The 11,758-nt window shown below is 39.7% G+C and overlaps 1 protein-coding gene across 4 annotated transcripts in view; it reads left to right on the plus strand.

Moving 5' to 3' along the window:
* TNRC6A (trinucleotide repeat containing adaptor 6A) overlaps positions 1–11,758 on the plus strand; it is a 53,677-nt gene that overhangs the window by 37,895 nt on the left and 4,024 nt on the right. For 3 of the 4 annotated variants that reach the window (XM_054211139.1, XM_054211140.1, XM_054211141.1), the window contains 14 exons: positions 198–362; positions 541–716; positions 1,048–1,128; positions 1,564–1,615; positions 3,002–3,144; positions 3,814–3,951; positions 4,164–4,292; positions 4,402–4,479; positions 4,741–4,951; positions 8,299–8,430; positions 9,984–10,142; positions 10,531–10,671; positions 11,195–11,302; positions 11,528–11,749. In XM_054211139.1, the coding sequence (XP_054067114.1) occupies positions 198–362; positions 541–716; positions 1,048–1,128; positions 1,564–1,615; positions 3,002–3,144; positions 3,814–3,951; positions 4,164–4,292; positions 4,402–4,479; positions 4,741–4,951; positions 8,299–8,430; positions 9,984–10,142; positions 10,531–10,671; positions 11,195–11,302; positions 11,528–11,749 (1,935 nt within the window). The remainder of the gene's footprint in view (positions 1–197; positions 363–540; positions 717–1,047; positions 1,129–1,563; positions 1,616–3,001; positions 3,145–3,813; positions 3,952–4,163; positions 4,293–4,401; positions 4,480–4,740; positions 4,952–8,298; positions 8,431–9,983; positions 10,143–10,530; positions 10,672–11,194; positions 11,303–11,527; positions 11,750–11,758) is intronic. The other variant, XM_054211142.1, reaches the window with a different exon arrangement.

Here is an 11,758-nt window from a genome sequence, read left to right on the forward strand (position 1 = left end):
TGTGATGATGGTTTTTTTTATGGAACAGCTTACAGTTGTAATAGTTACCTTCATACAGAATGTAAATGGGTACTAACATGCTTTTTATTGTATGTTATGGGTCTAGAAAAGGCAAAATGCTTGAGTCTCTTTAGATAGTTGGTTTTTTTTAAATGCTGTTTAAAAACATACCAATAACTCATAACTGCTTTAAAAAGGTTGGGGAGAGCCTTCTACTCCAGCCACTACTGTAGATAATGGAACTTCAGCGTGGGGTAAACCCATGGATACCGGTACTAGCTGGGGAGAACCCATCAGCGATGCAGCAGGCACCTCTGGCTGGGGAAACGCTTCTCTTGGTCAACAGGCTTCAAATAAACCTGGTGAGTGCTTTCTGCATCGTCTTTGAATAAAAGTATTTGAGGAAGGAGAAATTCTTCTCTAGAAGCTTTACACTTTTGAGGGCTTTTTTGTCTTCAAGTAACCATAAAGCTAATTGCTATGTTAAGAGCAGTCAGTTGCTGCTGACGTGTTAACATGCTGGATTTTTTTCACAACCAGGGCCTAAATCTATGCAAGATAGTTGGTGCGGAGATGATATGCCATTGACGGGCAGTCGTCAGACCAGCTGGGAGGAAGAGGAGGATGTAGAGATTGGAATGTGGAACAGCAGTTCTTCACAAGAAGCTAACCCATCTTTAAATTGGCCACCATATATGAAAAAAATGCCCACAAAGGTAATTCTGGTTTGAGATGTATGGCCCAAATGTAAGAATGCAAGTTGACCACAGAAAGGAAAAAAAAAAAAAAAGAAAAAAAAAAAAAAAAAAGGCAGCAGTGAGGTTCCTGAGCACTGCTACTTTCCTATTCTGTAAAATAATTCCCAGAGGAGGTTGAGTTGAGATTTTTGCACTATTGTCATTTTTAAAAGCGAAGTCAGAACAGATTGCTGCACTGAGTGGAGTACCATTAAGCTTTAATCTTCATTCATAATGTTTTATGATGTAATTTAAGCAATGGGTGGTAAACGTTTTCTGAGTATCACAGGGATTCCTTTCTATTTTTAAGGGAATAATGAAAGGTGGAAATAAGCAAGATGAAGCATGGATCAATCCATTCATTAAGCAATTCACAAATCTCAGTTTTTCAGTAAGTATTTACCCGTAGCTGGTACTGCCGCCTCAGAGTGCTAGTTGTAATGCACAGCGATGACAATGCTTAATTACCTAGTGTTCATTTCCATAGTATTTTTCATTTTAGTTCTGTTTGTCTCCCCTCTGCCACCTATCCCTTTTCTTTACATCCACGTTACAAAAAGACCTGTTTATTGATGATGAGTGTTTCTGTAAACGCTACCCGGGTATTCATCTGGCAGTCTCTTGTTTCACTTAGTCACATACTTATTTTGGTGAAGATGCCTGTTTTCAAACAGCTAAAGGGAGAAAATGCTTTAAAATAGCATCTGATTTGTCTCGCTTTTTTTTTTTCTTGCAGGTTTGAATTGAAATAGTATATATGAATCTCTTTGTTTTATCTTTTAAAAATATTATTATTAAATAATTATGATTCATTTTATTACTTCAGAGAGAATCACCAGAAGAAACCATACAGAGCAATAAGATGGACATGTCTGGAGGTGAGAATAGGAGAACCTAGCGGGGTTTTATTGCTTTCTTTTCCAGTATCTCTTTTAGTTTATATCCTTCTGGTAATTACTTTTTAAAAACTACATATAGTTATAGCTATATGTAGTTAAATATGTGTTTCCCTAAAGAAAAGGAATGCCCTTGTAGAGGAAAAAAATTGTGCACGTGAGTAACACTACACACCTGAATCAGCTGGTTGCTATAGTAATATTATCCGTAAATCAAGCTAAGCTTATATATATTAAGGTAACATGAAAGAATGTTTTCAGGGTGTGGTGGGTTTGTTTCTTATAATATAAATATTTAGGTTGCCTTCTGGATATCTTCACTAAACATAAACAGAAATGACTCGACTACCGCACTTGCTCATTGCGGTTCATTCTTGGAAACACATTTTCAGTTCTAAAAACTAAATTGATACTGAACAATTATTTTGGAAGCGTTTAAACCTGAGTCTAAAATTACTTGTGAGCATTTTTATTTTTATTTGAATCCATGGACGATTGTGATTCCCCTAGCAAAACAAAAATAGTATAATTCTTTAATACATTAATAACAATATATTATACCGATATAATGTTTAATTAAAAGTAATTGTAGCATTTTAGTTTTTGTTGTAGCTGCACTCTTATTCTAGTTTAAAATTGGGTATTTTCAATTTTTGGCTCATAGTCTATTGTGTAAAGAAATTACTCTGTGAATTTTAGATTTTAATATTAATGGCAAGACTCATATTTAAATTATTTCATTTTTTTTAATTTGAATTTTAAACATCTGCTTGGAAAGTAATTGTCTTGTACTGCATGCAGTGAAGTATTAAATGGATTCCTTTACTGCTGCTTATATTTTGATCTACTTGCCTGCTGGAATTTGTGATAAAAGATAGCTTAAAATTTGCTTTAATAAACACAAATACTTTAAATTTGTGTTTGGGGATTTTTTTTTAGCTATTTTTTTTTAACTGAATCAAATTAAAGGGCTTCTGAAATACTGCACAAATGTAGGGCAAGTGATAAAGATATTACTTCAAAGCCAAGACAATGCTTATTGCTACTAAAAATAAAAGTGGCATTCACAACTGGGAACTCACGTTAAACAATTATACATTCTTGTTTTTAAGAGAAAACTGAGAATAATAGTTTTGTGAAGCCTAGCAAAATCTGCTGACGCTTTGCTGATTCCAAGTTTTAAGTTGTCCGTAGCCATTGATTCATAGCGTTTCCTTTCCCTTTTCAGTAAAGCCTGTTTTCTTTTATTAGTATCCAGCCTGAGAGCAGTATTAGTTTGGCCCTTCATAAGTATAAACTAGTTTCTTGTGTATCTGGAAAACTGAATAATTCTTCAGTGTTGTAGTCGCATCTCTCACTTTCCCTTAGGGTTATTGCAAGATAAGCGGATGGAGATGGATAAGCATGGCCTCAATGTTGGAGATTACAATCGTGTGGTTGGAAAAGGCCCTGGTTCTCGTCCTCAGATTTCCAAAGAGTCTTCCATGGATCGCGGTCCTTACTTTGATAAGGTTAGTAGGTGTCTTACTGGTGGACACTTCTAAACTTCTTTGACTCTGCATTCTAAGTAGTTATCTGTGTGCTCCTTAGCTTTCTGCATTTAGTGGAGAGGAAAATTAGGGCTTCCTTGTTAATCCGTAAAATGTATTTTGTTCTTTTTAACGTACTGATGTATAATACTAAGCACTTTCTGTAGCCCATTTGCAGTGCAAATGACTAACCTGATCTCTTTTGTTTTCTGCCTATTTCCTGCTGGTGCTGGACTGTCATGTGACTCTTCCCTTCTGTTCCTGGCAATGGTTTCTCCCTTCCGCTTGCTTGCTGGCTGGTTGTTGCGCATCGGTTTGTCTGTCCAATCAGGATGGCATTGTAGCAGACGAGTCCCAAAACATGCAGTTTATGTCCAATCAAAACATGAAGCTTCCCCCTTCAAATAATGCACTACCTAACCAAGCCCTTGGCTCCCTAGCAGGGCTGGGTATGCAAAACTTGAATTCTGTTAGACAGGTAAGGCTGCGTGCATGTCCTTGGCATGTTACTTGACAGCATTTAATACCTTTTGATATAACATCCCACCTACCTATGTGATTGATACGTGTTTAACTTTTAATTCAAACGTGTAGGGGTGGGAGAAGCGGCAGAAGAGGTTTATTGTCACTAACTGTCCATTCTTTCCCCAGAATGGCAATCCCAGTATGTTTGGTGTTGGTAATATAGCAGCACAGCCCAGGAGCATGCAGCAGCCTCCAGCACAAACTCTTAATTCATCTCAGCCTAATCCACGTGCTCAAGTGCCTCCTCCATTACTATCCCCTCAGGTAACATTCTGTGTATAAACTACCAAAATCCTGCTTCAGAAAATTGTGGTTTCTTTATTGGCGTTGCTGGTACTTAATTCTGGAAATATTTGAAAACATATCAGTGTTCCAGAAATTAGGCAGCTGTTAACCAGAGGTGATAATATTCTATGTCTAGTGTAACTAATTGCACGTTACTGTCAGTCACTCTTCACACTGGTCCATTTTTGCAGGTTCCAGTATCATTACTGAAGTATGCACCAAACAACGGTGGCCTGAGCCCACTCTTTGGCCCACAACAGGTAGCCATGTTGAATCAACTGTCCCAGTTAAACCAGCTTTCTCAGATCTCCCAGTTACAGGTAAGCTAACAAAGCTAGTCGCTCTGTGTTCTGTTTGAAAGTCTAAGTAGAGACTTACGTCAGCTATAAACTGTTCTTAAAAAAACCACCACAAAACACTGTCTCCTAGCGGTTGTTGGCTCAGCAGCAAAAAGCGCAGAATCAAAGAAGCATGCCTTCTGGTGGTCGTCAACAGCAGGAGCAGCAGGTAAATAAATACGTTTATTATTAACTTTTCAAACTATCTTTCAAAACTGTTTTTCGTCCTGAGCTGCATTTCTTGTTACAAATTGTACTAAAGCGTGCAAGAGTGAATGGGGTTTTGATAAGCTTTAAAGGAGTGACTTAGCTTAGTGCGGGGGTTTTGCTGGGCTAAGACGCACAGAACCCAAAGATGTGTTTCGTTATCTTTCTTTAAAGCTGGAAAAGCTTTTGCCTATTTATATTGTAACTGCTCTGTTTTTTTAAGGGTCGATCTCTTAGTATGCAGCAACAGATGATGCAACAGTCCCGTCAGCTTGATCCAAACCTGTTAATGAAGCAGCAAACTCCGCCCTCTCAACAGCAGTCACTCCATCAACCCACCATGAAATCTTTCCTCGAGAATGTCATACCCCATGCTACTCCTGAGCTACAAAAAGGGCCATCACCAATAAATGCATTCAGCAGCTTCCCTATAGGTGGGTTTCTCCATGCTAATTTCATACAGTCAGTTAATGCTTATAATGACATACAGCCTTTCTTTTCACGTTGCCTGCCTCCTCTGAAAACAATAGTGATTGCAATCCTGCTAGCGCTTAGGGTTTTAATGGAGGTGGGAATTCTTTGTGGGGCTTATCCAGTTATATTTGTTCAGCAAAGGATTTTTTCACAAATACACTCATTCCCAGAAGGGACTGTCTGTAAACTAGTGCAAAATGCTTTCCATTGTTAAAGAGTGTTTGTCTCCTTTTCTTTCTTTTTTGTCCTCTGGGTCCCAAGAATGACACAAAGTCCTTTTGCAGTTATCATTCCTGGAGCTGAAGGACTTTTAGAAGTAGAATCCGTACAAAGAATCCATTGATGTGGTCGGTCGTCTTTGGATTTTAAAAACATTTTTGATGAATCTGGAATTGCATAGGTAGAATACAATGTTAATTTCCAGTTTAGTGGTTTTGTCCAGGAAAGAAAGCTTTTAGCTCTGCATTTTTAAAGAATGGTTGTCTCATTTCAGGCAAAATGTCTGAACATCTATAAATACAAATATCTCCTGTTTCTTTCTCCCTACATTTCCAGGCATCTGCCCAATTTCTACTTCAGAAATTCCAGGCTTGTATATTTTCTCCTTACTTTAGGTCCCTTTTTAATGCTATCTTACACTTGATACAACCGTATACCATTTACCTCTTCTTCCTGATCCCTATTTTTTTTCCTCCTCTTCAGTTTGCTTTTCTTCTACATTATTCTAATCTGGTCATTTCTTTTGGGCTGATTTCCTTTGCGTTCCCATTGCCCTTTGTAGAAAAGTTTGTTTAATAGAAACTGCTGCTGAAATCCTTGTGCTTATAGGTGGAGCGTTCTGGAGCCAGTGGGTCGGTGCAGGCCGTGCTGTTGCACTGCATGTGGCACACTGGAGTTTTGCTTGTAGCCAGTCTTAAGTCCAGGCTGCTGCTTAATAGTTGCTGCTGATGATTGGCATTAAGATATAACTACTGCTTTCATTCAAATGGCAAGGCATAAAAATTAAGTTTATTTAGCTGTTAGAAACACTTTGCTAGTTCTAATGAAAGGAATATTTACCACCAAACTTCACGCTGAGTAATCGCATCCTGCCTACATTAGATTCCTTTCTGTTTCGTTTCTTGAATTGAATTGTTGTGTACTATTGCTAAGTAGCTGCTTTCTCACCTTACTCATTGCCACGTTTCAGGAACCGGCAGTATATGTAAGATTGCTTTGAGGTCCCTCAGGAATCTGCTGCAGTATACGTAAGAATTCTTTGGGATCCCTTTGGAGTAGTACTGTATAGTGATATAAGCAAGTGGAGCCACACTCATTGCACAAACAAAAGCTTAAGGGTAGAAATAGTAGGTTGTTGGAATTTCTGCACCCTTTAGTGAAAAGTTGAGTCAAGAGGAGTATCGGTAGCATCCTCCAAGTGCACAAAGTATGGTAGTGTAGTCATGTGAGAAGGAGCTGAACTTGCCAAGTTGTCTCCTGGAAAATCTTGCAGGTATGTTATTTTTCTCCGTGTTCTAATATTAGTGTCAGGAGACCTAGCAACAAAAGCAGGGAGGTCCTGTTTACGTTCCGGGGAACTGAATTTGTCAAGATTCACTAGGTATTCATCAAAAGCAGAGGCTGGGAGGGGCGGTGTGTCCTTCTCTCTAGTTGACCAGTTTTGCTGTCACATCCTGATTCATTTATAGAATTAAGTATTGCTAATAATAAAAATAACCTTTTCTCTGCCAAATACTGAGTATAGATGAACAACATAAAATCTTCCAAGATCTTCCACAATTGGATATGAAAAACTACTTCTGGGAAGACCATTTGAATTCTAGATTATGTCCAGGGACTGATGTTCATCCCTCAGTCCACGGATTTCAAATACAGAGCTATGGACGTGGGTCTGTGCCTGCCGAGGGGCTGGCATTAACCTGATCAGCTCGATGTGCCTGTCTGCCAGCTTGTGATCTTTCTGACCCCTCTTTTAGAGGTCTGTTTTCTGCAAGCTTCTTCAGAGTTGGAAGAAAGGTTATTGTTGTGCACAGGTTATTGCTCTGACAACAGCAAAATACCAGAGAGAGGTGAGAGAAATGGGATTGATTGGACTTTCCCTTTTTTCTGTTTCAGCTGTTCATAGTTGTTATGTTTCTTAAAACGTGGCTGTCCTGTTACAAAGCGCTTTCTCTGAGACTTTTTAAGGGGCTGCTTTTCTGGCATCAACATCTGCTCATGCCTTTAAGAAAAGCAAATGGAAAAAAAACCCAAAACAAAACAACCAAACAAAAAAAAAGAGAACCAGCTTCTATGTGACAGTGAACATCGACTTAGGAACAAAATTAAGCGCTAGCTTCCAGTGCTGAATGAGGTTGTTTCTAGTAAAGATTTGAGAAGTTCCCTGTGTGCCTCTGGCCCTAAGCCAAAATGCTGTAGTGGTTTCTTTTCAGAAATGAAGTAAATAGATCTGAAGGGCTGGAAATGTAACCCAGGTGTGGTTGTGAGCTAAGGATTCTTACAGACCTGTAGAGAGAGCAGGCATGCCAAAGTCAAAAGCGTGGCCCCGTTGTCCAAACCCAGAATAGCTGGTTCTCGCAGGTATTTGAACTGATTTGGGTTGGCATTGTTGATTCTCTGGCAGATAAACGTTTTGAAATACAGACAACAGCTTAGAACAGGCGAAGATAAGGTTGGTTTGTGTTCTTTTAGTGAGGTTTTCATATTTGGTGTGACTAGTAGTATAAGTGGAGGGTACTGGTATCAGGGGTGGTATTACTTGTGTAGCTCCATGCAGAGTGCTTATCTATCTGTGCTAGCGTGGTTCAGAAGCTGGCACGGTGTCCTCTTGAACAGCCCGAATAAGAATGGGAGTGAGGTCGTAACTCCAGGTACGTAACTTCTGCTGAACGGGGGTGAGTACAGACACCCTCCTGCTGAGAAGGAGTTGCCGAGCACGGCTCTTCGGAGTCCAGTACTTCTACTTTGTACAGATGAGATCAGTTGTTGTGCTAGTGCTAGACTGGTGTTAGAAATGCCACGGGTTTTAGGTGTTTACGTTTTACTTTAACTTCCTCAATGGCTTCTTCCACTGACATTTTTGCATGAAGACATCAGCTGAGAACTTCGGAGTGCTTTGCATTGCTTAGCTTAGCTTCTGTCTGTAGTAAGTTCACTGTATTAAATGCTAGAATGTTTCTCAAAAACAGAGACTTGGAAGCATGAAATAACCATAGTAATATGCTCTTAAATGTTTATTAGGACAATAGCGGTAATTAACGGAAGAAAAACACTTAGTCTGTATTTCATAAGCTATCTGTGTTTTTAGGAATGAACTCAAACTTGAATGTAAACATGGATATGAGCAGTATTAAAGAGCCACAATCTCGATTGAGGAAATGGACTACAGTAGACAGCATTTCTGTGAACACATCGTTAGATCAAAACTCCAGCAAACATGGTATGTAAAAGGTGTCATTAAGTAGCATTTACATTACACATCAGATTTTCACATTCTGTGTTATAAAATGCAGGTTTGCTGTGTTTTGGCCTGTAGTTGTAACAACTGTTGTTTGTGTTGCTTGTAGCTGTCAGAATTTGTACTGTGTTGTCAGTGCCAAACTTGCTGCTTGGCTCGTACGGCAGCCCGTAGCTTTCTTCAGTGTTTCAACTTACAGAAGTGATCTTGTGATGAGGTTTGGTAGAAACCTTGTGCAGAACTCCTTTTTTAACTAGACTTTTCTTTAAGTGTGACTATTGCTACTAATTTTATCTTAATCTGGATTGGAATGCTTCATATATGTTTAAACCAAAAGCTTTAGATTTTTCTAGCTTTCTTTCCCCCCACCCTCCTGGCCTTAAGGTGATTTATGGGAATTTAACTCCGTGTGCATTCATTCTGGTCATGTCTGACGTTTTTAGTTACAGGTTTTGATAATGAATGTGTATGTTTGTATTCTAGAAATGGGGAGAGCTGAGAAGGGAGAGACTAGTGCCACTGCTGTACTTAGTTTTAGAGGAGGCGGACTTGGTTGCTTCATATTTCATTCCAGTAATCAGGATTCATATGACACTTCAACTGTTTCAGTTGCTTGAAATCTCATCCAGTTAAAATTTGAGTCTATAGCACAAAGGTTCTGTGTCTAAAGATAGTTTTAAAATGTCTCCAGTCTCCTATTACTGTTCAGTCTTCGGATTGTTTGGGTATTTTTAGATGTGTCAGCTGTTCTGCTACTATGGAATTACTTGCTACCGTAAGCATCTAGTGGAGATATCCCGCTACTGCACTTCTGAGCTTCGTCTGATTGTTACACATAAACAACAGTGCTGGTGTTACTTTAGCTGTAGGTAGTGTTTTCTGAATAGCATTAGGAATTTGATAATTTGAACTCCGTATTGCATTGAATCACTAGTAAAAGCCATTTGTTCCCTCAGAACTGTGGAATAGCTTTGGCTTTGCTGTGTAATAACTTTTAAAGTTGTTCTTACAGGACTTGCAGGGAATCAAGTAGGTTGCATACAGTGCTTTCTTTCCTTGTTCTGCCTCCAGTGATTTTTATTTTTTTCTCCTCTCAGGAATATGAGTAGAATTTACAGAGCTTTGCAGTAGCTAAAGATCCTTCAGATTGTGTAGATGTTTCTTGCAAGAGCCCTCCCATTACGGAATATATTCATTATCCCTGTTATCCAGCTGGGGTCTCTCAGAATGCTCTTACCCTCTTGAATTAATATTTTACTTAAATTTAAGCATGCTATTTTAATGAGATGATTCCATGGGAGATTATTCTTACGGTTTTCTCCTGAATTATTCAGACACGTTTCATTTTGGATTATATCATCCTGTATGACTTCCTGTATAACTTGACATCATAAGAGGACAGGGTGCTGCTATATATTTCATGAGTGCTTTACATGAGCATGATTTTGTAGTTATACAGGTATATAAAAATTGGCTATGAAAACTGTGTGATGATGACCTTTTTCTTGCTTTCTTTTTTTTGTTTTTGTAACTAGGTGCTATTTCAAGTGGTTTTAGGCTGGAAGATTCTCCATTTGTTCCATATGACTTTATGAACAGCAGTAATTCACCAGCCAGTCCTCCTGGATCTATTGGGGATGGCTGGCCCCGTGCCAAATCGCCTAATGGCTCTAGCAGTGTTAACTGGCCACCAGGTACGCCAGTGCTTACCCTTTGCGTGGTTCTTCCTGTTCAGCTGTGTTTCTTCTCTGGTCCTTGACCGTTACATGCAGGAGGGGGCAGGGAAACAGCCTACGTAAAAACATTAAGGGTGTGTTTTTAGCAGACTGAAACTGAGAGCCGGTAGTTTTTATTGGCTAGCAGTATATCTTCCTGCTTTGAGATTTTACCCTGGTGAGACGGGACCAGAAAAACTAGGAACGAAGTGAATAAGGTGAAAAGACGACTAAATTAAGTCAATTAAATGCTTAAAAGGTTTTGGATTTTCAGTCATTAAGAGATGTATTGTTTAGACAGCTGTTTCCTGTTTAAAAAAAAAAAAAATAATCAAAATAAGCTTCTTTTTTGAATCTCTATTCCTAGAGTTTCGTCCTGGTGAGCCATGGAAAGGTTATCCAAACATCGACCCTGAAACTGACCCTTACGTCACTCCTGGCAGTGTCATAAACAATCTTTCAATTAATACTGTGCGGGAAGTTGACCACCTCAGGGACAGGAACAGTGGTATGTTCAGATGCTGTGTTGTCTAACGAATTGTCTACTAATCTTCCTCCAGTCACAGAGAGAGACTGTTTACTTGGAGATGTGTTCGTTACTTGCTCATCTCCTTGTTTATCTTTTGTATTCTGGATTTCAGGGCTGAAAAGCTCATCTTTGGCTCAAGCACTGCTGCTTGATGCAATGCAACAGATACTCCAAGAATGCGGGTAGAGTGAGCGAACGCTGCTGATGTGTGTTCTGATGTAATTCTGTGCACAGAGAGGCAGTGTGCTTGAAAGTAGGCAGGCAAAACTTGGCACTCCAGCCATTGCAGCAATGTCACTAGCCTTGCAGTGAGTGCAGGGCGCTTCCCGCTGTTGAGCGTGCTTGCCCCCACGTGCCTTTGCATCAGGGATGACTGCGAAGAGTGGAGGAGGTCCCTCGTCTGACACTGCAGACGTGTTCAGCCTGGACTACAAATCATGCCTTTTAATTTTATTGCGTTTGTGATGCACTGTGCTGTGACTGACTTCTGCCTTTATTATAGGGTCATCCTCATCTTTGAACACCACGCTGCCTTCAACTAGTGCCTGGTCATCCATTCGTGCCTCCAACTACAATGTTTCCCTCAGCAGTACAGCACAAAGCACTTCAGGTGATGTCCGCTTATATTCCCTGAGCTGGTGTTTCTTTTCCTTCATGTGCTTCAGGGAGATACTAAGTGTTAATAAAAAGTAGTCCGGAGGTCTCGTCTGAGTGGGAACATAGCGAATTTTCAAAGTAGCTATTTTGATTTGATCCTAATTTAGCAGCTTTTATTTGTAGCAAGGTGACGGTTCCTGCAGCGTAGTGATTATGGTTGTCTTTATATGTCTTTTAGTAGCCAGAAACAGTGATTCCAAATCAACGTGGTCTCCTGGATCAGTCACTAACACCTCTCTGGCTCATGAGCTGTGGAAGGTCCCTTTGCCACCTAAAAGCATCACTGCTCCGTCCCGCCCACCTCCAGGGCTAACAGGCCAGAAACCACCGTTGTCCACTTGGGATAATTCCCTTCGTTTGGGTGGAGGATGGGGAAATTCTGATGCCAGATATACCCCTGGTAAGGATA

This window comes from Rissa tridactyla, chromosome 8 (genome assembly GCF_028500815.1).
Source record: "Rissa tridactyla isolate bRisTri1 chromosome 8, bRisTri1.patW.cur.20221130, whole genome shotgun sequence".
In the NCBI taxonomy this organism is placed as follows: domain Eukaryota; kingdom Metazoa; phylum Chordata; class Aves; order Charadriiformes; family Laridae; genus Rissa; species Rissa tridactyla.